Here is a 17,494-nt window from a genome sequence, read left to right on the forward strand (position 1 = left end):
ATTATTATAACTGTTCTTATATAAGAGAGAATATTGTGTCTATTTTGTGATTACTTCAAAATGTTATTAACTTAAGATAGTCTGGCAAACATAAATGTATTGTTTAATTCAAAAGGCTCAATCCTGAAATTAAGATAAGTACCATGAATAAGAATTTGCAGGATTTAGACCTTAACAAGTAAGATCATTCCAACTACCTAGACTGTATTTCCAGAAATAAAATTAGTTGTGCAGTGACTACAAGAAGTTTCACAATATTCTGGATCTCTAACCTGAGTTGTGCTATTAATCTTTAAAAGCTGGTTTCTTAAATCAAAATATTTGCCAGAAATTCTTGCGTCTTATTCAAGGCTTCTATACAGACTATTGTGCAAAATGTATTAGTTCCAAAAGGCAATCAAGTACTTTTTCCCCTCTTTTTAAGATTGCACTTGAATACATATGCACTATCTGCAACTGAATCCAAATAGATAGTTAAAAAGCTATTCCAAATTTTATAGTACTTTCACCTTTAAGCATTGATAAACTATCAGCAGACAAAAGAGCATACCTACAAGAACAATGTAAATTTGCCTCAAGCAGCTGGAATATAGACGCTTCAAAGGAAACATTTGTTACTGGTGCTTAAATTAAATTAAAATAATGTAACCAACATTAAAACAATAAAGTAGAAAACACTTTAACCTTAAGAAAAATGTTTTTGCAATTTTGATTAAATCAATACAAATACAAAATCTTTTGCTGGAATGTATAATGAGCATTTTCTATTCCATTAGAAAATTTTCATGTCAGCTCTAACAAGCAGAGAATCAACTCAGCCTGTAATAGCCAGGTTTAAACACATTCAGTGTGACAGAATCAGGTTGCTGGTGACTGTTTTCTTTAAGGCTCTGACACCTGTCCATTTAAGTGCCACCTGTCACACCACAGAAAAGAAACTAACCATCTCTATGTAAAAAAGTCTTATATCATCATCATCATTACTTTTCCAGCTGGGACATATGCTGAAATCTTACTCTCTTCAGTCGGGGGGGGGGGGGGAGCTAAAAAAAGTATTTGTTCTCACAAACAGTAAGAGGTTCTCTGAGTAACTATGTTTACATACAGAGGGCTCATATGAATATTTCATTTGCTAAGAATAGATCTGGACACTTCCTAAATGCTATGGATAAAACACAATATGAAACATTTTTCATATATTGCAGATGTTGTCTAGATATTGGTTAAAGTCAATTATTAAATTGTCCCCCACCTTGCACACTCTACTTATTCTTGGAATCATCAACTTCCCAAGAAATTCATATTCCACAGACATCTCGGTGAAAAAGAAGTACACTTTGTCGTCATCTCCCTCGGTGCTGTTCTGATCTGCTCTCACCACATCAGCAAAAACAAAACTGGGCTCTACAGATACAAATAAAAAGATGCATTCTACATTGTTATTTTTTCATTATTCTGGGGTTCTCGAGGGCCATCTTTTCTTCCAAACACCATGTTGTGGACAACTCCTCCAGCTAGAAGGCCTAGAAGTAGCTTCTTCTTGAGACCATCAATTCCTTCTAGGACACCGCTGCTGGAGAGCACAGCAGTGTGGAATATTTACATTGAGACAAACAGCATGGAATGGAGCTATAGGTTTGCAATCTGATGATTTCATAGGCCCACACCTAATAGATTGACAAGCATGATCTGAGGATGTTTGCTTATTTGATCATCTATCTAGTCAACCTTCCTGACTAGCTTCCACCTCCTCTGCCAACAATTGCTGGGACTGGCTGGAAAAAATGCAAGTAAGAAGGGGAAAGTGGAGTACTGACGCTTCATGCTCCTTTGAGGTCTGTGTTAACTAAATGTGAACCAAAAATCAAAGCTGTAGGGGTTGGTCAGCTTCCATTTCTTGAAAATCCTTTCATAAATTCAACCATATTTGCACTCCACCAAATCCACTCACAAATCCATCTGGCTTGGAGCAGAGGTCCAAACTAAGGATGTTAAATATTGATTAAATTATTAGTTGAGTAGTCGATGAAATTTCCATCGACTACTTGAATAATCGATAGGCACTTCTGCATTCCTCCTTTGAAATGCCCCCAGCGGGGGCTCTTGTGCATTTCAAAGTTGGAACTCTGTGTGCAGGCCGGGGTCAGCTGGAAGTTCCCCTGACACTGGGCTCCACACAGACACTTCCACTTTGAAATGCTCAAGATCCCCCTGCTGCGGCTCTCGTGCATTTCAAAGGAGGAATGCGGAAGTGCCTATCGACTAGCTGATGGAAACAATCAACTACTCGACTAGTAAATTAATATTTAACATCCTTAATTTGGACCTCCACTTCAAGCCAGATGGATTTGAGAGTTGGATTTTCCCCCTCCAGGGGCTCTTGTGTATTTCAAGGTGAAGCGCCCACATGGTACCTGGGATCAGTGGGGGACTCTATCTGATAGAGGCAGTGGGGGGGAGAGAGAAGAGAGGAAGCAACTAGTCGACTTGACTACCTGATAAAGCATTTGCTTATTGGATCATCAACTAGTCCTCAACATCCTTAGTTCAAAATCATTTTCTTGCCACTAGATCCTTGGGTACAAAGTGGAATGTGAAGAAATTTACTTAAGATTTAATTCAATTACAACTTCCAAAAGCAACTTAGTGTTTCCAAATTTCTTTTTAAAAAAACCAAACAGATGCAACTAACACATGAATGCTATTCTGTGTGCAATGAGCTGAAACACTACAAATGATAATGGTACTACAAAAAGCCCTACAAAGAAAAAGCAACAATGAACTGCAGTTTTCAACCAGAACCTGGATTTTTAACAGGACTGAATTTACACTCTGTAGACTTTGCCACTTCTCTCTTTTAACCTTCGTTTTTACAGAAGTTCAAAAACTTCTTTGAATACTCTCAAACCCCAATACATTTTCTAAATTAAAGAGGAAACTGAGCAACCTCATGCAGTCCTTAAACTGAACTTGAAAACATGCTGAAAGAAAGGTAAGGACACATTCTTCCTTATCACCTAATAGTCTGGCTTGTCATGACTAAGCAAGATAAAAAGAGACAGGATATACTGCACAGCTTCTGGATCATGTCTAAACTTGAATGCCCTACAGATGATTCAGAGTGAATGCCACAGAGACGCTAGAAATCTCAAACTAAGTGTTTCTCCCTCACAAGCACAAACAATTAAAAAACAATTTCTTCTAAAAGCAAAATATAGCAAGAAACAGCACCTCAGAACCATCACAAAATTGTTTTTTTCCCTTGAAATATATCCATAGACTTGCTCAGAGATCTGAACTTTCAGAAGGCCAAAAATACCCATTATCCTTTTATGGAACAGAAAAAGGTTTTAGTGAAGATATACAGAGCAATGTGAAGGAGTTAAAACTTTTAAAGGAAAAAAGCCTTCAGTAAAATAAATTAGTTCAATTGCTTTTGTGTGTACTCACCATTAAGCCAAGGTATTGCGTATTCTGTTCTCAGTGGGCTCTGATGAGAGTTTCTAAAAATAATGGGTTCACTCCCCAAGAAGTTATAAGAGGTTCCCGAATAAAGCTCTCCATCTTTCATATAAATAAAACAAAATAAATACTTCAAGCCATGCTACTGGTTAAGTAACAAAAATGTACAGAAATATTTCAAGACAAGTTATCAAGAGAATATATAGTAATTTAAACTTCTCTTGAGGGAAGATGGCAAAAATGTCTATATTAAACTCAATATTTTTATGGCTTATGTTTCCCCTCTGATCTTCTTTAAAGATGATATGATGTTTTTATATCTAATTTGTTACTCTTCTAATACAACTTTAATGGCAGTTACCAGTATTGTTCCTGCAGTAACAGTGAACATATCTGCTTCTAAATTATTTATATTATAAATATAAATGAACCTACACTATGCCACTGAATTTTTAGAATGTACTAATTTCTTAGAAATTATTCAGGAAAAAAATTAGGGTTTTCCTCCCATAGCGAATCAGTTAATATTTTAAGGATTATATATAATACAGTGTGTTCCTTCCATTTCGTATTCATTTAAATTTCTCTTTCATGGATTTGCAATATCAACATACAAGCAAAAATGTCAATGGTTTCCCCAAACAAAGACTTAGTGTGGTTTAACATTCTGTTTGGAGAAAAAGGAAATATTCAGCCCACGTAATATTTCACCCGATAATTTAATGACACACAATTTTAAATTATTTACATTTATATACAGATTCTTCTGCAGTACAATTTTATTTCACTGACAATTTCATCAGATTATACGTGATGAAATGCATGGCGACAATCATGCGAATGAATGATTATAGCAATGGGTATCATTTTCTTGAAACTGATAATCAGTACAGGCAGTCCCCGAGTTACGCGGATCTGACTTATGTCGGATCCGCAGTTACGAACAGGGTTTGCTGCCCATCTCCCTGGTCTGCTGGAGACCAGCAGACCAGGGAGACGGGGAGCAAAGCCTCTGAGGACGCCGGCAGCGGGACAGCCACAGCAAGTCTGGGCTGTCCGCTGCCTGCGTGCTCCGCGGCTTTGCTCCACGTCTCCCTGGTCTGCTGGAGACCAGCAGACCAGGGAGACGGGGAGCAAAGCTTCTGAGGACGCCGGCAGCGGGACAGCCGCGGCGCATCTGGGCTGTCTGCTGCCCACGTGCTCCGTGACTTTGCTCCACGTCTCCCTGGTCTGCTGCAGCAACCCAGCAGCACCCCAGCTGCTCTGCCCCAGGCGTCCCCAAGACAGCCGCTGCTGAAACTGACCAGCGCTGACTACAGGAAGCCCGGGGCAGAGTTGCTCTGCCCCGGGCTTCCTGGAATCAGCCGCTGATCAGTTTCAGCAGCAGGTGACTTGGGGACGCCTGGGGTTCTTAAGTTGAATCTGTATGTAGGTCGGAACTGGCGTCCAGAATCAGCCTGTTGAAACTGATCAGAGGCTGATTCTAGGAAGCCCGGGGCAGAGCAACTCTGCCTCGGGCTTCCTGTAGTCAGCCGCTGGTCAGTTTCAGCAGCGGCTGAATCTGGATGCCAGTTCCGACTTAAATACAGATTCAACTTAAGAACAAACCTACAGTCCTTATCTTGTACATAACCCGGGGACTGCCTGTAAATATTGAATACAAATATTTTGAATTTTGTCTAAATACATTACATATTTTTTTAAAACAACATAACAGAGTCTGTTATGTCCTGGTAAAAAGGTTAGAGTGTGAAGGAGGAGACAGAATCAATGATATTTTATTAATAACGTTATTAAAGTTTGAACTTACCAACCATAACAGAGGTGTAGCTTTGGGCAGGGTCAAATGGGCATCTGCCTTTACCATCTTCATTTTTACCTCCAAGTTCAAATGACATTACATTCTATATAGAATTAATTTTAAGTTAAATAAAGAGAGTTACATTTTTTACTTTCTAATTCAAATAAAACTTCTATGCAGTCAAAGACAGATGTATAAAATATAAAACTGAGTTTTAAGAGCAATATACTGAATTACAAAACAAACAAATCTTTAAGTGATAGAAAAAATGACCCAATGGTTTTTGAGCACAAAGGGGAGGGGAGCATAGGGTAGTGGGAGGGAAGAAAAGGGTTCCAGACAAATGAGGAGGGCCATCTGAACATGATCCCAAATGAAAAGGTGCAGGGAGAGAATTAGTCTGGGGAATGTCCATGCAGAGTTTTGAAAATCAGAGATTTACAGGAGAACAGTGAAACTGTCATATGATGGGTATGGTATGATCCTATTTTTGGAAATGTGGGAATAGTCTGGCTCGAATAGGAGCAAAAAAATAAATAAAATAAAATAAAAAAATTTTAAAAATTTTAAAAAAGAGAGAGATAAGAAAAGCCACAGTCCAACATAATTCCTAGATTTCTAGCCTTGGGAACAATGTAAAATCCATGTTAATGGATGCAATAAAGGAGTGAGAGATGTAGAGGACTTTTTATTTCAAATCTAGAAAAAAGGACTTCACTCCGAAGCATTCAGAGATATGAATTTCTGCAATACACAGGAGCTGACAAAGACAAGATAGGCAGAGATGAGAATCTGAGATGGTTTAGGGAGAGATAGAAGTGGGTATCATTCTCAGTGTCAATACAATTTAAAACTATGTATTTCTGCTGTTGCAAATTTACATCAATAGAACATAATGAAAGCAAAGCTGTAAAGTAAATATGTTTCTGTTAGTAACCAAGCTGGATTAATATTCTGTAAGGCTTTGTATAGGAAGTATGTTACATTTTGATTAATCAGCTAATTGAGTACTCAATGGAATTTCCATCGACTACTCAATTAGTTGATATGGGGGGAGGGGGGCTCACTTGAGTTCACACTCATTTGGGATCCCCGCAGGGATCAAAGGCAGACACACAGCAGTAGGAGCCCGCGTAAGCAGGGACTTCTTGACTCTCCACTTGCCTCGGGTTCCCCGCCTACTTTGCTTCCCTTGTCTCCCCTTCCCCTCCCCCCCCCCCCCATGGAGATGGTGCTGGAGGGAACAAGCTTTTAAGCCGGCTCCCTCCAGCACCAACCAGCTCCTGCTCCCCCTCTACTTGCTGTCTCTCATACAGAGGCAGCAAGGTGGGGGGGAGAGCAACTCGTTGAGTAGTGACTTGACTACCTGATAAGGCTATGCTTATTGGGTAGCTGATCAGTCAACTAGTCGCTTATATCCTTACTGGATTCTGTGGTTATCATGAGAAAGTATCACACCCACTGAAAAACTATTACAGGTACTGGAATTTCAATTGCCTTTAAAAACAAAAATTAACTCATCAGATATACTTTTCTCTTATTTGCCTCATTATTTAAATGATCACTTTTGTCTGGTTTTAAAAAGTTATTAAAAGAATGCATATAGTCACGCTTACCAGATGATCACAGATTGGCTGAAATGCATTTGTGCCACAAACATAGAGGACAGTATCATTCAGCGGTTGCAAGACACGCACATAGTTAAGACACTCCGTCTATAGTATAGAAGGAAAAAATAAATCCATTCTGATCAGCCACAACTTCAACATCGTAATAGCAATGCAAGTGACAACAAGCTCTGTTGTCAGCTCTTCCATTGCACCTCATCACACTATCACAAGAAGCACTTCCTATGTTTAAAAAAATATATAAGGCTATGTGATGTGATCACAGAGACCAGAGTCCTCTCTGGGCATTCAGAATTACATTATAGGTATACATTTGTTTCTAATATGTCCATCAATTGCTATGTTTCTAATATGCTCATCATCTCCCAAGTGCTCAAATTTGCTTCAGGAGTAGTATGTTCATATAAAATAGTTAACATATTAATTCTCTTGGATGTTCATATTTTTTGTCTTAGGTCTAGTTCAGCTAAAATGATATGTCATAGTTTGGAAGTAAAGAATTTAATCTGTGACACAGTAAATGTCATTTTACTTCAGATGATCATTTCCTGGATTTTATGTATATATTGCAACTCTGATGTGGGCAGAAATCTTCATGACCATAAACAGCTCTTAGAGTTGCCATGTCCATAACCTTGGATGTCATGCTTTGAGTTTAGTAGCTTTTATAGCTTCCTCTATCTTCTGGTGCTGGCAGCACTCTCTTTACTCAAAAAATAAAGAAACACCCAATTACAATAGTTAATTCCTTTAGCTTTGGAATGAAACTGGAATTTGGGACATAGCTTCAAAAGTCAAGGAAACAATACAGATTCCAAATGCTTGTTAACTCTGAACACACATCTATGTTTATTGACTGAAAAAAGGTACTGAATCAATAACTGCTATCTTGGGATGTATTGTGTGCATCATTTGGCTAGTTCCTGTAGGAACACAGAAAAATACCATGATTGTTCAAAACATGCCTGGACTGGAATAAATAACAATGAATACACAAATAACAGTGAATACACACAGAAAGCCCCAGAGATACTAACAAATGCAGGGAACAAAAAAAAGGGTGACAGCATAAATTAGGCAAATACCCTGAGGTGAATTACACATCGCTAGCCTAAAGTACTCTTTAATTAAGGAACCAAAATAACTTATGTGAATGAGAGCAATATTTCTCTAATGGTTGACAGCAACTCTCAGAGTACTCACAAAAAGCAATCAGGGAGAGCGCAAGGCCCTGGGAATTCTACTACAGTTCTAAAGCAAATAAAATAAATGAAATAACTTTGGGACAGACAAAACCTTCAAAATCTGTGGAGTAAAACGTAATAGACAGTGTAACAATAGCAGCTTCACTCCTTTCATACGAGCCCAAGTGACTCTCTTGCAATATACTACTACATCCTCCAGCTCCCTGCACATCCTTTCTGTTCAAAAGCAAATGTTCTCTATCACCTGTGACAACCCCATACACAGACGCAGAGTACAGACCTATCATAAATACAATTACTATAAAAGTTAAAGTAACAAATTTCAGCAGATCATGAATTTTAATTTCACTAAGGGGCTAGTGAAACCTTCCCACAGGACCCTTGAGGGAAGTGGCTGTCTGTAGGGGAGCGAGAGAAAGAGAGAATGAGAGAGACTGTGTGTGGGGGGGAGAGGAGGGGTTCTTGCTGTGTACCGAGCTTGTGTTTGGCGGGGGGTTTTTTCTTCCTTTACCTTCCCTCTCCCCCGTCTCCCACGGAGTGAGTGCTGTGGCTGGCAGGTAGAAGCTGTGAGCTTCTAATCAGGGTTTGAAAACTTCAGAAGCCTCTGCCCATTGGTTGAGCCTTAATCTGGGGAGGGGCTATCAGGCAGTCTAGGGCTTTATAAAGGAGTGAGTCAGCGACCAGGGAGCTTGTGAACAGGGACTGCTAACAGGGAGTTTGGAGAGGGAGTTGGGAAGGGGGTGAAATACACTCGCCATCCCTTAACATCTTCTCACTACACTCCTTCCCTTCAAGGAGGCATTTAATAACAACTGAGGAATCTCTCAGTAGGAAGGCAAGTATGGATGGTGATAGCTCTGCTGTTGTTACCTGCACATGCTGTGCCATGTTTGTCTTTCTCCCAGAAGAAAGAAGGGATTTCATATGCACTGAGTGCAAGCTGGTCACCATTTTGGAAGAAAAAATAAGAAGACTGGAGGCCCAAGTATCGACCCTACGTTCCATCAGAGACGATGAAGACTTCCTCGATAGAAGGCAGCATTTAATCCTGCAGGCACAGAAGGCTGAACAGCCAGTCAGGGCAGTACATGAGAAGGAAGAAAACTGGCAGCACGTAACCTCTAGAAGGAGGTGGCAGCCAACTCAGGTATCCCCCATTCCTGTAGAGGTAAGTAACCACTTTCAGGCTCTCTCCACAGGCACTGCGGTGGAGAATGCTTTGGCAAGGACCTCTCAGAGAAGAAATCAGAAGGGAACACCATCTACCGGAAGGCATGGGATGCATAGTCCTAGAGATGAGGGTTCCACGATCACCATCCCTAAAAGAAGACAGGTAGGAGGGAGTCCCCAACCACCACCAAGAGGGACTGAGTTATCCATCTGCCATCTCGAAAAATGTGCTGCTTACTGGGAGCTCGCATTCTGGATGTGCCCAAGAGACTTCCATAAGTGATTAAACCTTCAGATCGCTACCCCTTCCTGCTTCTCTATGTAGGAACTTACAATATGGCCAAGAATGACCTTGAGCGGGTCACAACAGATCATGTGGCGCTGGGAAGAAGGATCAAGGAATTTGAAGCACAAGTGGTGTTCTCGTCCATCCTTCCGGTTGAAGGAAAAGGTCCAGGTAGGGATTGTAGAATTGAGGAAGTAAATGCGTGGTTGCGCTGGTGGTGTCAGTGAGAGGGCTTTGGTTTCTTCGACCATGGGACTCTGTTCCAGGAACAAGGATTGTTAGGAAGAGATGAGATCCACCTAACTAAGAGACGAAAGAGCATTTTTGTAGGCAGGCTTGCAAACCTAGTGAGGAGGGCTTTAAATTAGGTTCATTGGAGGACGGTGACCAAAGCCCTGAGGTAAATGAGGAAGCTGGACACCGGGAAGAATCACAAGGAGGAATGGAGGAACAATGGACAACCCCTGATTCGGATGGAGAAGGCAAGGCGACCAACTGGTTATCTAAGGTGTTGGTACACCACTGCAAGAAGCCTGGGAAAAACAGGAAGAATTAGAAGCCATGGCCCAGGTGAAGAACTATGATTTGATTGGAATAATGCAGAGTCGGTGGGATGACTCGCATGATTGGAGCACTGTCATAGAAGGGTATAAACTGTTCAGGAAGAACAGGTGGGGGAGAAAAGGAGGAGGAGTTGAACTGTATGTAAGAGAGCAGTATGATTGCTCGGAGCTCCAGTATTTAGAGGGAGAAAAAACTGTTGAGAGTCTATGGGTTAAATTTAGAGGTGGAAACAACAGAGGTGATGTTGTGGTTGGTGTCTGCTATAAACTGCCGGATGAGGTGGATGAGGTAGACGAAGCTTTCTTTGAAGAACTGAAAAGCTTCCAGACCTCAGGCTCTGGTTCTCATGGGGGACTTTAATCACCCTGACATCTGTTGGGAGACCAATACAGCAGTACACAGACAATCCAGGAAGTTTTTGGAGAATATTGGGGATAACTTCTTGGTATATGTGCTGAAGGAACGACCAGGGACCATGTGCATCTTGACCTGCTTCTCACAAACAGGGAGGAACTAGTAGGGAAGCAGAGGTGGGTGACAACTTGGGCACCAGGGATCATGACATGGTAGATTTCAGGATCCTGACCAAAGGAAGAAAGGAGAGTAGAAAAATACACACTCTGGACTTCAGAAGAGCAGACTTTGACTCCCTCAGAGAACTGATGGGCAGGATTCCCTGGGATGCTTACATGAAGAGGAAAGGAGTCCAGGAGAGCTGGCAGTATTTTAAAGAAGCCTTATTAAAGGCATAGGAAGAAACCATCCCACTGCGCAGCAAGAAAAGCAAATATGGTAGGCGACCGGATTGGTTTACCAGGGACATCCATGGTGAGCTTAAACACAAAAAGGAAGCTTACGAGAAGTGGAAACTTGGACAGATGACTGAGGAGGAGTATAAATATATTGCTCAAGAATGCAGGGGAGTTATCAGAAAGGCAAAAGCGCAATTGGAACTGCAACTGGCAAGGGATGTGAAGGATAACAAGAAAGATTTCTACAGTCATGTTAGCAATAAGAGGATGATCAGAGAGGGCGTGGGACACTTATTGGATGAGGAAGGTAATCTAGTGACAGATGTGGGAAAAGCTGAAGTACTCAATGCTTTCTTTGCCTCTGTCTTCACAGACAAGGTCAGCTCCCAGACAAATGCACGAGGCAACACAGTATAGGAAGGAGGTGGACAGCCCTTGGTGGGGAAAGAACAACTTAGGAACTATTTAGAAAAGCTAAACATACACAAATCAGTGGGCCCAGATTTAATGCATCCCATGGTATTGAGGGAGTTGGCAAATGTCATTGCGGAGCCTTTGGACATTATCTTTGAAAATTCATGGAGATCGGAAGAGATCCAGGATGATTGGAAAAAGGCAAATGCAGTGCCCATCTTTAAAAAAGGGGAAGAAGGATAATCCAGGGAGCTACAGACCAGTCAGCTTTACCTCAATCCCCAGAAAAATCATGGAGGGGATCCTCAAGGAATCCATTTTGAAGCACTTGGAAGAGGGGAAAGTGATCAGGGATAGTTAACATGGATTCAGAAGGCAAGTTGTGCCTGACAAATCTGATTAGCTTCTATGATGAGGTAACTGGCTCTGTGGATATGGGAAAGTCGGTGGATGTGATATACCTTGACTTTAGCAAAGCTTTTGATACCGTCTCCCACAATATTCTTGCCAGCAAGTTAAGGGAGTATGGATTGGATAAATGGACTGAAAGATGGACAGAAAGATGGCTAGACTGTCGGGCCCAATGGATAGCGATTAATGGCTTGATGTCAAGTTGGCGGTCGGTTTCTAGCAGAGTGCCCTAAGGATTGGTTCTTGGACCGGTTTTGTTCAGCATCTTTATTAATGACCCGGATGAGGGGATGGATTGCACCCTCAGCAAGTTTGCAGATGACACTAAGGTAGGGGAAGAGGTAGATATGCTTAAGGGCAGGGATAGGTCCAGAGTGACCTGGACAGACTAGAGGATTGGGCCAAAAGAAATCTGATGAGGTTCAACAAGGACAAGTGTAGAGTTCAGTTACAGGCTGGAGACTGAATTGCTAAGTAGCAGTTCAGCAGAAAAGGACCTGGGGATTACAGTGGACGAGAAGCTGGATACAAGTCCATGTGCCCTTGTAGCCAAGAAGGCTAATGGCATATTAGGGTGCATTAGGAGGAGTACTACCAGCAGATCCAGAGAAGTGATTATTCTCCTTTATTCGGCTCTGGTGAGGCCACATCTGGAGTATTGTGTCCAGTTCTGGGCCCCCCACTATAGAAAGGATGTGGACACATTGGAGAGATTCCAGCGGAGGGCGACCAAAATGATTAGGGGGTTGGAGTGCATGACCTATGAGGAGAGGCTGAGGGATTTGGGTTTGTTTAGTCTGCAGAAGAGAAGAGTGAGGGGGGATTTGATAGCAGCCTTCAACTTCCTGAAGGGAGATTCCAAAGAGGCTGGAGAAAGGCAGTTCACAGTAGTGACGGGATGGCAGAACAAGGAGCAATGGTCTCAAGTTTCAGTGGGGGAAGTCTAGGTTGGATATTAGGAAAAACTATTTCACTAGGAGGGTGATGAAGCAGTGGAATGGGTTACGTAAGGAGGTGGTGGAATCTCCATCCCTAGAGGTTTTTAAGTCTTGGCTTGACAAAGCCCTGGCTGGGTTGATTTAGTTGGGATTGGTCCTGCCTCGGGCAGGCAGCTGGACTTGATGACCTCCTGATGTCTCTTCCAGCTCTATGATTCTAGCCCCCCTGCTTGCTATGCTCACCAATCCACCATCTGTCTTCTGCAGCTGGTTCATGGCCTTCCCTCCTACCCCTGCTGCAGCAGCAGGGGGCCTGCCACTAGCCCTTCCTGTGGCCAGATGGGGGCTGGACCATAGGGCCTGCCCCAGGATTGGGGCTGGAGATAGGTCACTGTGGCCAAATGCGGGCTGGGCCCTGATTGGGCTGCGTGTCTGGCCAGAGAGGAAGGGGCAGGGTATCTGTATGGGGGTGGGCGGGAGAAGGGATAGGTGCAGGCTGGAGGAGGGTCTGGCTGGGGAGAGGGGTCAGGAGCAGGCTGGGGGCAGAGTGTCTGGCTAGGGGGGGAGAGTGCAGGAGCAGGCTGGGAGCAGGGTGTTTTTCCAGGAGAGAGGGTGCAGGAGTGGGCTGAGGTAGGGTGTCTGGGCAGCCCGGGAGAGGAGGGAACCTGTTCCCCTAGGAGATTGCTAGAGCCAGGCAGCAGCTGCACCTGGGCAGGAGAATGGGGGTGGGGGTAGAGGGGTGACAGCTGCTGCACCCTGCAGCAGGCAGCTCTGGGAGATGGGGCTGGCCCACTCTAGGGGCGGTGAATGCAGGGGTGCCTCAGGCCGTGGAGACTCCTTTACTGGGAGAGACTTTTCCCTTTCGGCCACCGCCGGCTGGTGCTGTGATCTCTGCCCCACACGTGGGGGCTGCTCGTTATCCTCCAATGCCACTTCCCCCTGTCCACCCTCCCCTCACCGTCTCCCCAACCAGGTCTAGCAAAGAGCAGCAGGGGAGAGAACAGCACTCTGAGCGGCACGCGAGGACAAAAGCCTTTGCGCATGTGGCTGGGCTGGCTGGGGAGATCTCGCGGGGGCCCAACTTAACTTCAGAGGCAAGCTTTGTAGCACATCTCTCCCTGGTGGCTCCCCTCCCCACAGCAGTGCACATGCTTCAGGGCTTTCTCCTCTTCCCCCTCTCCCGGAAGCCAGCTCTGGTGCTCTAATCTTGTGGGGGGAGTCATGAGGCTGGAGTGCCAAGGTGGTGAGGCAGCTGGTGGCGGTAGTTCCTCACTGGGTCTCGGAGTGTCAGGGCCCAGGATGCAGGAGGTGGGGCTGGAGGTGGAGGGGAGCTGGGGGCCAGCGGGGAGCTCAGGGCACCCGGGCACCCCCTGAGGTGGGGTTGGGGGAAAGCCCGAGCCATGACCACCACTTCCCCTTCTGACTCTGTGGGGGGGGAAGGAGGAGCAACGCAGAGTGACGTGATTATGTCACTCTGTCATCCTGCAGGGGGGGAAATACACACACACACACACACACACACACACACACACACACACACACACACGTACGTGGGGGCAGGGGACGGAGAAGGAGAGAAAGCAAAGGAACTCCCATCTTTAAAAAGTTGGGAAAAAACTGTACCAGTTTTGCACTAAGTAAAGTACAAAATTAACATTGAAGTTTACAGAAGCTATTGCAATTAGCCATTTGTTTGATTTTTTAAAATTATTTCTTCCAAATAGTTATAATCAACACAGTGCTGAAAAGCTTTCCAGAGAACTCAATTTATAATGCCTTCATGAAAGTTGAATTTGTTTATCATTTACCTGTTTGGATTTTCCCTTGTCTGCACATTTAGTTTTTTTTTCTTCAGTGACTTTCCAATATAACTGGGGAAAAACAACCAAAGCAAAAAACAAGTTCAGTCTTCTTCACATTTATATCAAAGCTATTATTAAGCACAATGCATAACACAGAGAGCAGATGATGTTTAAAAGGATGCTACAAATATATGTAAGCAAAATAGAAAGGCCGCTGAACACCTCACTCATGGCTGCTGAAGACTGATTATATTTTTTCTTAAAACAACAACAAATGGTCTAGTAGCACCTTAAAGACTAACAAAACATGTAGATGGTATCATGAGCTTTCGTGGGCAAAACCCACTTTTTCATGATCTGAATAATGTGCAGGGAGCCACTAATATTCATAAGAATCACAAGGTAAAATCACCTATTTTGCAAAGCCAAAAATGAATCCCTTAAAGAATAAAAAATGTTTTTAATTTTTAAAAATGTGCAATTAAAGCAGTTCCAGACATAAAATACCTCCATGCATCGTTACTAGAATGTTTTAAAATTAATTGCCTTCTCACCTTTCAGGTTTTCAATTACAACAACAAAACTACCAGTTACTTTTGTTTCCTGAAGAATATATATGTGCAACATAAACACAAATATATTTACTGTAGTCTATACACTACAGCCACATGAAATATCATTCTATCTATAACATTAGAAAAACGCATCTACCCCAAAAAATTCTGATAATTTTTTTAAAAAGGTGAAGAGGAAATTAAAAATGCATACGTACCTCATTAAGTTTTTCAGCAATATTCACTGAATTTAATGCAAATATCACTTCTCTAGCTCCTACATACAAAACATCTTTGTCGTCACTTAGTAATAAAGTTGAATAGTTAAACACTTCCGGTTCTTGAAAATGGATCAGTTGTACTTCTGTTAAAATAAAACAAACAGTCCTGTGTAAAGAATGAAAATCATGCAAGGACTTTCCCCCCTAAACTATCTGATACAGAAGTTCTTTGACAACTTAAAAGCAGCAAAACTGATCATAGAACCCTATTATATTAAAAATCTTAGGATCATCAAAAAGCTTAATTAAACCATGGATTCAATTAGGAGTTTGCAGCCATATACAATAGCTTTTTTCCTACATTTCAATTTAAATTAATATCTGGGATTTGTGCTGCTGATTTCAGTTTAATTTACATCTGCAATTTCAAAGTACTTCACATTTGTTCCATCTTTATTTCAGATTATGTATATATACGCATGCACACAATGTAAAATATGACATTAACCTTCTGCTTCATTCAAGACTGAACAAACTGGAACAAGATGCATCTTGATAGGGAAAGGTAGTAAATTAGATTTACCCCATGCAACAAACTTGCATCCACAAGGTGTCTTGGGCCACCATCAATACAGAGAACTATTATCATGTATAGTTATACATGCTATACTGTCAGCATGCTGCAAGTGAAATGGATTAGGCTGTAATTCTCTGATCCAAAAGTAAGTGATCAGTTCAACATGGCCAGCCTGTGCAACAAAACACTTGCTAAGGGAGTCAGGAGAAGACACGGGCCACTCCTTTTGCCTTCAGCTTTCTAAATCTCCTCCAGAGACCTGAAGGTTCCTAATCAGCAAAAACTCCTCAGAAGGGAGATGAGAGCTGTCAGGAAGTAGACAAACTATTGAGCCAACTTGTCAGAAAGCTGGAATTTTCTCAGAAAACTCTGCTGCACAGAAGCCTAATTGAGGTGCCTGCTGCTTGGGAGGCAGATAAAACTGCAGATATTTCAGAGATAGGGCATTCCTTATCTCCCAGTGGCTGACAGGCCTGGTCCACACAGAAGATGCAAACAGCTAAAGGAGCACTGTAATGGATTTGTGGGTTAGAACTAGTTCCAATTTTACAATAAATGATTTTTGCTTCACACCCAAAATGGTTTGTGAAACTGGATCATACAGGCAGTCCCCGACTTACGCGGATCCGACTTATGTCGGATCCGCACTTACGAACGGGGCTTTTCTCGCCCCGGAGCTCGCGGGCGGCGGGACCGCCCAGAGCGCAGCAGTCCCGCCACCGCGTCCTCCGGGGCAAGAAAAGCTGCTCCGGTTCTCCCTGCTCTCCGGGTCCCGCCGCCTGTGCGGCTTTGCTCGGGTCTCCCTGCTGTGCTGGGGGGGATTCCCCCCCCCCCCAGCACAGCAGGGAGAACCGGAGCAGCTTTTCTCGCCCCAGAGGACGCGGTGGCGGGACCGCTGCGCTCTGGGCGGTCTCGCCGCCCGCGAGCTACGGGGCGAGAAAATCCCCGTTCGTAAGTGTGGATCCGACATAAGTTGGATCCGCGTAAGTCGGGGACTGCTGTATGATCCACTTTCACAAACCATTTTGGGTGTAAAGCAAAAATCATTTATTGTAAAATTTGTAACTAGTTCTGGGTGTCCCATGTCTCTGGGAATCCCTCCCCCCCCCCCCAGCAGACCAGGGACACCCGGAGCAAAGCCGCAGAGGCGCGGGACCCCGCCGCCTCTGCGGCTTTGCTCCGGGTCTCCCTGGTCTGCTGGGGGGGGGGGGTGCAGCTTTTGTTGTGGACACCTGGGGTAGAGCAGCTGGGGTGCTGCCGGGTTGGTTCTGTCTCAGGCTCCAGATTCAGCCGCTGTTGAAACTGATCAATGGCTGATTCCAGGAAGCTGGGGGCAGAGCAACTCTGCCTCCGGCTTCCTGTAGTCAGCCCCTGGTCAGTTTCAGCAGCAGTAGCTGAATCTGAAGCCAGTTCCGAGTTACATACAAATTCAACTTAAGAACAAACCTATAGTCCCTATCTTGTACATAACCCGGGGACTGCCTGTATTCAATTAATTATTTAACTTGAAATAGCATAGAGAAAACATTTCTAATATTGCTAAAACATTTTGACATTTTCTCAATGAAAATATTCTCATTTTCTGGTTCTGAATGACTTGTTTCAAAGTGTAAACTAATTAGACCATTAAGTCAAAATCAAAATTATTAAAACATTTTAAATCACTCAAATAGGGCTAAGGTGGTATTTAAAGATTTTAACTTTTTGTC

General features: G+C 43.1%; 1 protein-coding gene across 6 annotated transcripts in view; it reads right to left on the reverse strand.

The window, feature by feature from the left end:
• The window catches only part of LOC102448748 (semaphorin-4D), a 121,718-nt gene that overhangs the window by 13,438 nt on the left and 90,786 nt on the right, over window positions 1-17,494 (reverse strand). For all 6 annotated transcript variants that reach the window (XM_014577956.3, XM_075931883.2, XM_075931884.2 and 3 more), the window contains exons 3-8: window positions 15,206-15,351; window positions 14,440-14,502; window positions 6,880-6,978; window positions 5,273-5,366; window positions 3,451-3,564; window positions 1,253-1,404 (exon numbers count right to left, since the gene is read on the reverse strand). In XM_014577956.3, coding sequence (XP_014433442.1) covers window positions 1,253-1,404; window positions 3,451-3,564; window positions 5,273-5,366; window positions 6,880-6,978; window positions 14,440-14,502; window positions 15,206-15,351 — 668 coding nt within the window. The remainder of the gene's footprint in view (window positions 1-1,252; window positions 1,405-3,450; window positions 3,565-5,272; window positions 5,367-6,879; window positions 6,979-14,439; window positions 14,503-15,205; window positions 15,352-17,494) is intronic.

The sequence above is a fragment of the Pelodiscus sinensis genome, chromosome 6 (assembly GCF_052426305.1).
Source record: "Pelodiscus sinensis isolate ZL-2025 chromosome 6, ASM5242630v1, whole genome shotgun sequence".
Classification (NCBI taxonomy): domain Eukaryota; kingdom Metazoa; phylum Chordata; order Testudines; family Trionychidae; genus Pelodiscus; species Pelodiscus sinensis.